The following is a 13,411-nucleotide window of genomic DNA, read 5'->3' as shown; positions in this document are numbered from 1 at the left end:
CACCAGACTGTGCAAACTTATGGGTCAGGTTCAATCCCCAGCTTTCCTTTCTACTCCACATCTGTTCCCTGACCAGGACTACTTTCTTCCACCTCGGTCACATTGATGGCCTCTGACACATTGACGTGCACTTTAGACCTCTATTCATTGCTTGCCTGTGAGATGTTGATCAGCAAACATAGTTTTTCCTCTTCCTGTCGGAATGCCAGGACTCCACTTAGCAATTGCCAAAATGACATGAATAAAATCAGCTTACTGTGGGAATATCATAGGTGCGCCTGATCCATTTTCTATTACGGATGCAACAAGTTGCATCACCTACAAGAGTGTCCTTTGAGCAACCCAATGGTTGATGATGACATAATCATAAAATTAATACTAGTTTAGGCTCTTTGAAATGTATTATACATGGATAATTTCATATGGGACCAATTCCATTCAGGACAGGAAATAAAATGCAACATATTGAGTATTAAGATCTCCAGAAATATTCTTCAGCTCATGATTTTTTTGCTCTAGTGACCCGACCTAAAAAACAGAAATAGGCTGGCAATGACCAGTATTCATAGAACTTGGTAAACAGTTCACCAAAGTAACATACATCACATTCAGAAAGAAACATGAACCCCTCACATTTTTAGTTAATTGTTAATTTTATTGACAATTCTTAAGTTTAGAATTTCTTAAAATCCAAATTTTGTTGCCATTATAAATTCCTAGTCTGCTTTACTTCCATTTGCCACTCCAATTTGAGATTATTACTACAAGCCACCTTGTAAATTCCAACATTGCACCTGATAGACTGTCTGTAAACATAATAGGTTATACATTTCTTCTGAGCCTTTTTATTGTTAAAACTAAATATCTTTTTTTACATTACAGATGATTAAGTAATGTATTTTCTACAGTAATTTCAGTACATTAGTTTAAGAAATATTTAAGTAGTAATACTGTATCAAATTTACATTCTGGAACAAATTACAATGGATTGGTAAAAACTGTTTTTGTGGCACTTTTTTAACATATCAGTCATTTTAACATATGACTGATCATTTATGCATATCAGTTTATCAAAGCAGATCTATTCATCCTTAAGGTTGACTCAGGGAGTCAACCTTTTGGGGTCACGTGGGAACATAGATGTCTGCCGTACATTGTGCAAACCCAGATACAGCATGGTAACACGTTCCAAACCTAGGAATTGAAAAGAGGAAATTAAACATGAAATTATTACACATTTATATCCATTGGTAACTGGAAAGTTTAATTAAAAAAAGTGGTAGAAATGATACATTACCTATTCCACCACCTGCATGGGGAGGAGCACCAAAACGGAAGGAATCAATGTATGATTTTATTTTCTCCACATCTGCAAAGTAAAACAAAGAGTGAAGCTTTTCAAGATACAAATGCATTGGATGTTTATTTCTCATTTATGCTGCTTAGCATGAAGCTCAAATACTTCAAATCTTTCAAAGTACTTACACCAATTAAGGAAAAAAAGTTACAAAAAATAATTCTTTATTTATAAAATGATAAACCCTCGTACCTCCTCCTGCACTAGGCCATTTAGGAGGTGACACAGGTTTCACAGCAAACCATCGCATTTGCATCAGGTTTAGTGAGGATAGGAGTCCTGGACCTGCCAGAGAATGGATCCAGATCCTCCTGACCACAAGAAGCTTCCGTACTGTCAGGCCATTGTACATTTACTACCAATAAATGCCTGAAATTATACAGTATTAAATAGTTTACCATACCTATGCCAAGATGGAGTGCTCTGTCAGTCAGAAGCTGAGGATCGTGGATTCTCTGGGCTCCAGATAAAATTTCCTCTCCTCTCATGAACATGTCATACGAGTTGGAGTATTTCTAGGAACATTGAAAATTATTAAATGTTTTTTTGTTTAATATTTTATTAGATTATGTGTATTACATCAGCACAGGAGTTTTACTTACTGCAGTGTGTGGGTCCGGCATTGTATAGAAAGGCCTCACAGCCAGAGGATACTTGTCGAGGACATAGAAGTCTGTATCGTACTGAAAAGATATTAAAAAAAACTCAAACATTTTGGGACTATAAGACTGTCAATCTCTCCCCATGATGATCCACGCCAGCAGGCTAACCATGCCTCGCTGCCCACCCCCACCCTTCGGTCTTAGTCTCAGACTGCGCATTTTGGCTGCCGCCACCGACCTGAGCTGCTTCCCCAAAAAGCTCCCACTCCTGTTCTCTACCCTCCACTACTCCCACTCGACTTCAACCTTCACTTCACCCCTCCTGCTCTACCTCCGTTGACTTCTCCTCCCTCCGCATCCACTCCGCCACCCATATCCACGGTCACCCTCTCGACCTGGTGATCACTCGAGGCTTCACTGTCTCGAACCTCACCATCATCGACAAAGCGATCTCAGACCATCACTTCATCTCCTTTAACTACTCAATCTCTCTCCCCACCGCCACCCAACCCATCTCCATTTCCTACCACCCCAGGAAAACAAATTCCCTCCACCCCACTCTCTGCTGCCTTTGAGTCATCTGAACTCCTTCCCCTCTGGGCTTCCTCCCACAATGACCTATCCTCCTTGGTCACTCTCCCACTCCACTACTCTTGATTCCCTTGCTACCCTCACTTCCTGAACCGTCTCCTACTCACGAAAGTCACCATAGTACACCAGCCATCTCCGATCCCTTAAAGCACAGGTGCATGCCGCTGAATGCACCTGGCTTAAATCAAACTTAACGGTCCATTGGCAGATCTGACTAGACCTTATCAAATCTTACTGCTCCACCCTTGCCTCTGCTAAATCGTCGTTCTACTCCAAGACAATCTTGGAGGTCAAGGATAACCCCAGGCCCCTCTTCTCCATCACCAACCAGCTCCTCCACCCACCCTCTCATGCCTTGCCCATTCTCTCCTCCAATGCCAACTGTGAGGCAATGCTGGATTTCTTTGAATCCAAAGTCAAGGGAAACCGCTCAGTTGCCTCTGCCCTTCCGTCCACTACCTCCTTCCCATCTCCCCCTCATACCCTGGCCCCTACCCATCCCTCCCTCCACACCTTCGAACCTGTCTCCCACTCCTCTCTCACCACCACTATAACCCACATGAAACTGACCACCTCCTCTCTCAACCCCATCCTTACCTCCCTCCTTACCTCGCAGATCCACCTACTTGCATCATAAAACTCTCCCTGTCCACTGGTACCGTTCCCACCCCTTTAAAAACGTCCATCATCACTCCTATATTTAAAAAGAAAACCCTGGACCCATTCCTGCTCTCAAACTACGGTCCCATCTCCAACCTCCCTTTCCTCTCCAAGCTCCTGGCTGGAATGAGTTGTTGCTTCTCAGCTTCACCTCCCGCTATTCCCTTCACAAACCCCTCCAATTGGGTTTCCGTGCCGCCCACAGCTCTGATCAAAGTGACAAATGACATTCTGTCCATCTGCGACCAGGGCTCCCTCTGCCTCCTCGTCCTCCTTGACCTCTCTGCTGCCTTCGACATCGCTGACCATTCTAACCTCTCCTCTCACCTCAACCTTCATGGTTCTTTCCTTGAATGGCTCTCACACCGCCTTAACTTCATCTCCACAAACAGTTTCTCCTCTAGCCCCCACACTGTCTCATGCGGCGTTCCTCAGGGCTGTCCAAGGTTCCCCTTCCTCTTCAATATCTATATGCTCCCTCTTAGTGACATCATCCACAGACATGGGGTCAACTTCAACAGATAACACCCAACTGTACCTCTCTACATCCACCCTTGACTCCAGGATCACTGCTGACTTGACAGCATGTCTGTCAGACATTATGTCCTGGATGAGAGCTAATTTTCATCAGTTGAACATCAACAAGACCGAAGCCCTCCTGATTGGCTCCTGTCAGCATCTCCACATCTCAGGCACCATCCATGGATACACACTCCACCTTACTAAGCCAGTCCGGAACCTTGGGAGTCTTGTTTGACCCTCAAATATCCTTTCTACCCCACATCTGTGCCATGACCCATTCTGCCTTCCCCCACCTCCGCAACATCGCCCAGCTCCGCTACTGTCTCATACCGCAGGCCGCCGAAACCCTCATACACGCATTCATAACATCCAGGCTTCACTATGCAAACTCCTTGTTTGTCGGTCTCCCCATCTGCTCCCTCCAAATGCTATAGATCATCCAGAGCTCTGTAGCTCCGTGACCCTGTCACTCCCATTCTCGCCCGACTCCACTAACTTCCCGTCACCTTCAAAGCCCTCCATGGCCTCACTGCCCCCTACCTGTGCAACCTCCTAACCCCCTACCAACCTGCCCGCTCCCTCCGCTCAGCAGGCTCCGGCCTGCTTCACGTCCCCTGTTCCGCCTGGCCCACCATTGGTGGGCAGGCCTTCTGCCAATCTACCTCCAGTCCCTGGAATGGCATCCCACAGCATCTCCACCTCACCCCTTCACTTGCCTCCATCAAGACCCATCTCAAGACCCTCCTCTTCAACTGTACTTTTGATCAACCTTCTTCCCCCCCCGCCCTCCACCCTCCCCAATCTGGACCCCAGCTCAGGTCCAAAATGTTGACTGTCCAGCGCCTTGGTACGTCCTCCTGACGTGAAAGGCACTATACAAATGTAATTTTGTTGTTGTCATCTGCATGGTGACTTTGCCATGTATGCAAAATTATTTTACACTAATACATGCTTTTTCTTTAGCCATTTTTTAGCACAGGATTCTGGCTGATTGGCAGGAAGCTGGTAAATGCGGCAGTAAATGTGAAAAGCAGTAAATGGCCCCTTTATAGCACTAGCATATAGTTTTACAGTTGGGATTTTATGGACCCCAATTACCACATTATATTGGGGCTCCACTGTATTTCTCAATGTATTACCTTTTCCTTCACCAGGCGACCCAATAGTTTTTCGTTTGGAGTGCTGAAAAGTAAATGTAATAATCTGCTCAAGATCATCAATTAACATTATAATATGCAAACTCTGACGAGTCAAATTGAACGCTCACCATATTGAGTGTCTAATATCACCCGACTTTAGTTCTGCTTATTTTCAATTACATCAAAAAAATCTACCCTATTATTGAATTATGCATTGCAGATGCTTGACCTTCCAATAATTACCTGTTCATGTTCAGTTTATTTTCCCCATTTATTTATTTTGAGAAACCTCAACATAACTGGCAGTAATGTCATCTTATTGCAGCAATAAAAGAATCATTTTAGGTTCAGTGTGTGAAGCAACTAATTTCTAAAGTTTTTTTTTACTGCCAGTATATTGACTGTTAGGATTAAATTTTAATCTAACGTTTCTTACTATAAACAGTTCATCTTTACCTCAGATCTTCTTCATCTCCCATCTCCACACCAGCTTCCTTCAGCATGGCCACACCTTCTGGATATTCCAGTATCAAAGTTGGTTCCAAGAACTTAAAAGGTTCGCTTGGGAATTGCTTGCCCACTGTTTGAATCTCAGTCTGATACCTGCTCAGTGAAACAATTACAATAAGCAATACTGAGGATTTAAATACTTTTGCGCTACAGCTCAAGTTGTATGTTTGTTTCCACTTCAGAAGAGAATGTGCTTTTTAGTTGTCCATTATCTTTTAAGTTGCACAAAACTTCAAAGGGCAAATGCACTGTAAGTACAAAGTAAATGAGTTACTTTACCTGTCTCTCAAGCCTTTGAAGATTTGGACCAATGTATCAGTTATCTGAGTTACCACCTCATGGTAGTGGTAATTAAAAGCCATCTCAATATCCAACCCAACAAATTCAGTCAGGTGACGATGTGTGTTGGAGTCCTCAGCTCGGAACACTGAAAAGCAGAGTCAAGGCAATAACTGCCAAAATCTAAAACACTCAAAAATAATTCTGTTGCAATGCTATCCAATTCATCAGCATAAAAGGAATTTAAATAACTATGCAAAACAGGAATATTATTAAAACTGGAGAAGCATCATGAAGAGCATATGCCACGTCTTCAAACTTTGTAACAAATCTGATCTTATGCCCCTTTATTATGCATTTCCTAAGCAGCTCAAATAATCTTTCATTCTCTCGAAACCTTCCAGAAAATTAAAGATTTCTTCTTATTTATGGGTTTTTTCCATCTGCAATTCCAGCATTAAAGATCTATGCATCTGCATCCTAGATCTCTTCTTTCCATAATGTGTCTCACTAGTTTTGAACTTCACCCCAAAAACTTTTAAACACGTCATTGGAAGATACAAGATTGTAGGAAGAATTAGAAAAATTAAACTTACCAGGTCCAATACAAAATACTTTGTCAAAGTCAGCACAAATACACATCTGCTTGTAAAGCTGTGGTGACTGAGCTAAGTAAGCACTGGTTTTAAAGTACGACACAGTGAACACATTGGCTCCCCCTTCACTGGCAGCTGGAAGACAAAAAATATTCATCTAAATTTTCCATTTCCATAATAATTAATTTCTAAAACCAATGAATTGCGGGTTGGGTTAAAAAACCTATGTGTATTATTTGTGAGTTGGATTAATCATGTGCAAGTAAGTGTAGAAATAAAATCACAGATGTAAGTATCTCAAGTATCAAATTAACAATTAATGAAAATGTAATTTCCCTTACGTTGGTTGCTAATTAATCCTCAATTTGTTCAAATAGTTTGTAATTTGAAATAGTATTCCCAAGGTCATGAGTTGGATTCCCGCTATAGCAGTTTCATAACCTGAATTCCAGAATCTTGGTAGGTACATTAAACGTGGACCAGAAAAATAGCCACAAAATTGCTGCATTATTTGTAAAGCCCCAACTAGTTCATACACAACCTGGAAAATAAAAACCTAAATGGGGTAGATGAGCAAAGCGACCTAGGGGTACACATACATAATTCACTAAAAGTAGCAATGCAAGTTAATAAGGCCATAAAAAAGGCAAATCAGGGATTGGGGTTCATTTCTGGAAGGATAGAAATGAAAAGCAGGGATGTTATGGTAAAATTCAATAGAACCTTGGTTAGACCACACTTGGCCCTTGTCCAGGACTTGATGTCGGACAGGCTCTCAGTCTCTCCTCCCACCTCAACCTTCAAGGTTCTGTCCTTGACTGGTTCAGGTCCTACCTTTCACACCGCCTCCACTTCGTCGCGGCAAACGGCTTCTCCTCCAGTCCCCCCACCGTCTCGTGCCGGATTCCTCAGGGCTCTGTCCTCGGTCCCCTCCTCTTCACCCTCTACACGCTCCCCCTTGGTGACATCATCCGCAGACATGGGGTAAATTTCCACATGTATGTGGATGACACCAAACTTTCTCTCTGCCTCCACCCTGAACTCCAGGACTACTGGTGTCCTGACCGACTGCCTGTCCGACATCAAGTCCTGAAAGAGGGCCAACTTTCTCCAACTGAACGTCAGAAAGACCGAGGCCCTCCTGATTGGCTCTCGCCATCGCCTCTGCACCTCAGGCGCTGGCAACATCAGCCTCCACGGCTGCACACTCAACCTCACTAAGCCAGTCAGGAACCTTCATCAGCCTTCCCAACTCTTCCCTTCACCAACTGCAGATCATCCAAAACTCTGCAGCTCGTGTATTCTTATGCACCAGGTTCCGCGATCCCATCACTCCCACCCTCGCCCAACTCCACTGGCTCCCCATCCCCCAGAGGATCGAGTTCAAGATCCTCGTCCTCACCTTTCAGACCATCCATGGCCTTGCCCCCTCCTACCTCTCTGACCTGCTGACTCCCTACCAACCTGCCCGCTCCCTCCGTTCAGTGGACTCCAGTCTGCTCCATGCCTCCCGCCCGACCCGCCCTATCATCATAGGCCGGACTTTCAGCCTCTCTGTCCCCACACTCTGGAACTCCATCCCACGGTTGCTTCGCCTCGCTTCCCTCCTTCAAGGCCGGTCTCAAGACCCGGTCTCTCCCACCTCTCTGCCTTCCCTCACCCCTACACCACCCCTCCCCCATGCTCGGACCCTGACACCTGACTGTTCAGCGCTTTGGGACGTCCTCCCTACGTGTAAGGTTCTCTATAAATGTAATTTTGTTGTTGTTGTGTTGTTGTTGTTGAGGAAAATAGCATAGATATATTTTAAGGGAAAGCTAGAGAGGTACATGAGGGAAAAAGGAATAGAAGGTTATGCTTGAAGGCTTAGTTGAGGAAGGGCAGGAGGAGGCTCATGTGGAGCATAAACACTGGCATAGACCAGTTGGGCCGAATGGCCTGTTTCTGTGCTGTATATTCTAATGTATTCTAGTTCACTAATGTCCATCAGGTAAGAAAATCTGCCATCCTTATCACATGTGACCAGTTCCACACTATGTGGCTGTCTCTTATCACCATTTGAAATTGCCCAGCAGTAAATGCCACTGACCCACATCCCGAGATGAGTTAAAAAAAACAGAAAGCTAACTCATTTGCTGATTTCAATGTGCTAGATTACATGAATTGTAACGTAAGGTAGTATGTGCTAGATTCAGTATTTACATATTGATGAAATTCAGATTTAAACAGAACGGGCCGGGCCAAACAGCAGAGTGTACCACACATACCTAGTCAACACCAAGAGAGGGCAGTAGTGCACCAAACAAACAACTCAAAGGCATTGCAGAACTGAATACAAAGATCAAATGGGTTACTCGAAACCTGTAGTATATGTAGTTTTTTTTGGAGGGGTTTGGTTATTTTCACAAGTGTTCTGAACTACATTTAGATCGAATACTAAAACACAATATCCATTTTCAAAAAAATCTTAAGTGCCTAATAAACCTTCATGTCAAAGACTGCCCTGCTGAACTACCTCTCGTCTGTGACTACTAAACTCTGGTTTTGTGAAAACATCAGTTGCTCCATGCAGCAGCCTGGTATCTTTTCATTGATTGTAATCTGCCCAGGATGTGTCTGTCCATAGAGTGAACACAATGACCTTTTACTGAATCAGGTGGGGGTTTTCCTGTTAATTGGTAACAATGTGGTTTGTATTTTACCAGCAGTTCCCAAATCTGTCTGGAGTTGTTACTCATTGTTCTAGGATCATACCGCGTTGAGAGTCTAAAATACAGGGTCTTTAAAATATAGAGAAAGAAAAAAAAGTCCTAGTATGTTTGTGTATTGCTCTTGTCCATCTGTGCCTCATACACAGCACAAGAGTTTGAACCTCATGGAAGTCAACTCCAAACGTTGATATCATGATGTTGAAATATTGTTTAAAGGAAGACTGGCCCTCTTCATGGCTTTCCCCATTGTTTGGTATCAGTACGGACATGAACTCCACGGTGTGTGTGAAGGGTGCTGAGAATGAAGAATTTGCTCAGTTTCAAACATTGTAATTGAAATAATAATAATCCTTGTATTTGATATACCGCTTTATCACATCTTCGAGACGTCTCAAAGCGCTTCACAAAATATACTGTAAAGTAAATTGACTGTATATTTTGAGGGCAAAACGCAGCAGCCAATTGTGCACAGCAGTGTCCCACAGACAGTTGTGCACTGAGTGACCAGATTTTTTTAAAAAGGAATTATTACCCCTGGAAAAACAATCCGCCAATCGACTAATAACCGGATTCCTCCCGACGTGAAAGGTGCTATACAAATGTAATCTTATTGTTGTTATTTACTGCAAGGTAAACAGAGGCGTGTGGAGTAAAGATACTTGCCCAATGTTTCGGCCTGCTGGAAATTAAACCCAGGTCTTCTTGCTCACAAGGCGAGTGCTCTAACCACTATGCTGCATGTGAAAACTCTTGTGTGGAAAATACACTTTGGCACATGACTGGCACAGTCTACAAGGTGACTGTAAACACAATCATGGATTAAGTTGGTTTATTACAACTTAATGTTTTGTTCACTCCTATTTTTTACTCCAATGAGCATACTTATCAATTAAAAATTATCCTATTTGTAGCACAATTGTAACTGTAGTTAGAGGTTAATCATAAGGTATATTTGCACTAGTTCAATAAAGATTGAAATTGCAGTTGAAAAGATATTTTTTCATCCATTTGGTCAAAGGCACTGAAGCCCACTCGATAATTTGTTTCATTAACTCTTCCAACTCCTCCCCCCGCCCAGGTCAGTTTCCTGTTAGATGGCAAGAGGACCACTTCTCAAAGTCTGGGCTTATTTATTGCTTCAATTGCTTCAATTAACAAAAATACAGAATATACTGTAGAGTGAATTGACTGTAATAGATAAAATATTTGTGACGAGGTCAGAAATTGAAAAACGCTTTCAAGTACCTGAGATGATTTTTGGAGTCTGAATTTCTGTAAATCCTTTATTGATTAATGTTTCCCGAAACAGTTGGCAGACACCAGATTGCAGGCGAAAGATGGCCTGACTTGTCGTTGTCTACAATAAAAATCAAAGAAATAAGTTTGTGCACGCACTGGTATTAATGAATATTGCTGTGAGATGTTTTTAAAAAAGAATCCAGACTTACAAACAGATTTTGGAGGTTTACAAGAATTTCCTTTCATGCTTTAAACACAATTATAAATTACTTTATCATTACATTTCCAGTTTGTGATTTCTCAAATGTAAGCCCAAACCAACATGATGTGCTGATAAATTTATATCAGAAAATTCAGTCCCTAATGTACATACGTGTTTTCCTTATTAAACCAGATAAATACTTAAATATCAGGTCTTATTTCTGCACAACAAGCGAGTTAGGCAGATACATGGGTAAATGACGGATCTCTCAAAGTGCAACGGTAGATAAGAAATACAAGTGTATTAGTAGCTACACAATACAAATCTATCTTACCCTCAAGTCAATGACTCGGTTATCAAGCCTTGTATCCTGGTTAACAGTTGCTCTTCCTTCCTATGTGAAACAAACATTTACAATTATTTTTGGCATTTTTGTGGTCACACTGGTCTGGGAAATCAGGTTATCCATTAATACAAGTGTGTCCACAAACTTATTTATTTGGTGTTGAGGTAAAGACCAACCGTGATCTAATAGAATGGCGGAACAGGCTTTGAACGGCTTACTCCTGTTCCTATCCAAAGTTATTTTTAAAAATTGTAAAAAGTGGTGAAAATGCATTAGAAAACTTCCATTTGTGGTGCTAAGGTTTTATTCTCTAAAACTGACAACAGTTGAGGAATCATAGACCCAGGACAGTCCCTTCCCTCCCCTCACCCTGACCATTTCCCCCCTGCTCGGGTCCTGACCCAACTGTACAGCGCCTTGGGACGTCCTCCCGACATGAAAGGCGCTCTATAAATGAAATCTTGTTGCTGTTGTTGAAGATTGTTACAGGAGAGGAAGGATATTGCATGTCTAGTTCAACTATAACACACAAAGCATTGTTATGTTAAACACAACCCCAAAATCCAATCATATGAGTGATGACCTAACATTTTTAGTTCCGTTTTCTGTTGATCACAAAAGCCTAAAAGCACCTGCTATATTGTGTAACTCTCCCTGTTAAACATCTGCACCCAGGGGATTTTATGATCACAGTCCATAACAAATTGCACCAGTAAGTTTTTAAAAATATTAGCAAGACAAAAAAGTCTTAAAGGTTCATCATCTTTTTCTGGTTTATAAAGAATAACAGGGTCTTTCCACCACACTGAAGGCAGATTCTGCCAGGTAGCTGAGGAGGACGTCCCAAGGCCTGGGTAGTGTACAGCATTTCAGACCCGAGCTGGGGTTGGGGGGAAGGGAGGGAGGGGAAGGGGGATGGCCGATGGCATGGTCGAAGAGGAGGGTCTTGAGGCGGGAATTGAAGGAGGCTAAGGATGGGGCGAGGCAGAATGACTGGGGGGTGGAATTTCAGAGGTTGGGGGCAGAGTGGCTGAAGGCTCTCTCGCCAATGGTGGGGCGGGTGGGTCAGGGGATGTGGAGCAGGCCAGAGCCAGCTGAACGGAGTGTGAACACACTCATGTGAACACACATGAGCACATCCAGCACCTGGAATCCATCTTGATTGGCCTGCAATGAGGTAACCAGGTGCAGCTTACGCTCCGCTTCTCTAATTGGTGAAACCCAATGGGAAGGGAGGTGTGTCTGAGCTGCGGACAGGAAGATGGCGGCAATGCTCTCACGTATTTCATGCTGAGCTGTGTTGCCCACCAGGAAGCTCACAGGGAGTTCCTGGTACTCCTCACTGAGTGGGGGCTCAGACCCATGCTTGTCGGATGACAAAAGACCAATTAGTGACTATCCTCCTGTGGGGGGGGAAAGGTAAACAGGGTCTCTTTATAGCTTACTGGCTCGAGTCAACCCTTGAGCCAAGTGGCAGTCTTGGTAGTCCGGCTCCTGAACCAGGCTGGTCTGCAGAACTCCAGGACACTGCTGATGACAGCACAGCCAGGCTGGCTCATTGACAGGAATTGGAAGGGCAGACCAATGACAGAGCAGGGAGTCATCCCACTCGGCTCCTGTTAATCCGGCAAGTCCTTGCTGGATAAGCAGCGGAAAAGCTTGCTGGACAGCAATATCAATGGCAAGCAATACGGTTTCAGCTGGTTGGGTTGGCATTTGGTCCCCAACCTGGTCCTAATGATTTCTGGAAATTAGGTGAGCACAATTGTGCACAGTAATGTCCCATAAACAGCCATGAAACAAAAGACCAATTTTATTTAGGGAAATTGATGGTCAGGACACCGCCCTTCTCTTTTCGAATAGTGACATGGGATCTTCGATGTCTACCTAACGAACAAACAGGCAGACGGGACCTTGGTTTAACATGTCATCCAAAGGACGGCAGCTTTGACAATGCAACAGCCCCCAACATTGCATTGGAGTGTCAGCTTAGACTATGTGAGTTCAAGTCCCAATATGGGATACAAACCCACAATCTTCTGACTCAGAGGCGAGAGTGAACCTAGCTGACACACACTTGTAAAATCAAGAGTTGAACTGAAAGCATCAAATGGCCTGTGTTCCAGAGGCAATTCTACAAAGACTCCAGGATGTGTTGGTCACAAGTGACTTCAAGTCAAAGCCTCCACTGTGCTCAGGGCAGCTGAACAGTACGGTTCCAACAAAGAGCCAAGGCCACCTCTCGGGCAGAACGAGGCACAGTGACAAGACAACCCGTCACAACAGGAACGAGGGAGGGAAGAGCAGGCAGATTAAAGCCATCAATTCCTTCCTTATTGTTGCCATGCAGCCAACTAAGGCAGACAACTACAACAATATAATGAATGATGCAAGTGGCCCTAGGTATAAAGAACATTGTTTGTACAGAGTGAAAATGATGTGTTCTGAGTAAGCCAGTACATGTGTATTTGAACAATTGTTGATTAGGGTATTAGGAGAAATTAATCATTTTCAATAAGGGGGAAGCAGGGAGGGAAGCTTCTCTAAATAACAATAACTTACATTTATATAGCGCTCCTCACTCATGATAGCATTCCAGAGCGCTAAATACAGGCCAATAGGAACTTAACTGAATGTCTCTAATAATGCAGTGCTCT

At 43.3% G+C, this 13,411-nt stretch overlaps 1 protein-coding gene across 1 annotated transcript in view; it reads right to left on the bottom strand.

The window, feature by feature from the left end:
- Positions 1-640: 640 nt before the first annotated feature.
- The window catches only part of dars1 (aspartyl-tRNA synthetase 1), a 31,019-nt gene continuing 18,248 nt past the window's right edge, over positions 641-13,411 (bottom strand). The window contains 10 exon segments of the mRNA NM_001292463.1: positions 641-1,194; positions 1,298-1,369; positions 1,761-1,872; positions 1,960-2,040; positions 4,872-4,914; positions 5,328-5,474; positions 5,661-5,808; positions 6,257-6,391; positions 10,213-10,324; positions 10,743-10,802. Of these exon segments, the coding sequence (NP_001279392.1) occupies positions 1,103-1,194; positions 1,298-1,369; positions 1,761-1,872; positions 1,960-2,040; positions 4,872-4,914; positions 5,328-5,474; positions 5,661-5,808; positions 6,257-6,391; positions 10,213-10,324; positions 10,743-10,802 (1,002 nt within the window). The 3' untranslated portion in view covers positions 641-1,102.

The sequence above is a fragment of the Callorhinchus milii genome, unplaced genomic scaffold, assembly GCF_018977255.1.
Source record: "Callorhinchus milii isolate IMCB2004 unplaced genomic scaffold, IMCB_Cmil_1.0 Scaffold6, whole genome shotgun sequence".
NCBI classification, from domain to species: Eukaryota; Metazoa; Chordata; class Chondrichthyes; order Chimaeriformes; family Callorhinchidae; genus Callorhinchus; species Callorhinchus milii.
Note: the sequence above shows the minus strand (reverse complement) of the source record. Positions and strands in the feature narration are given on the sequence as shown.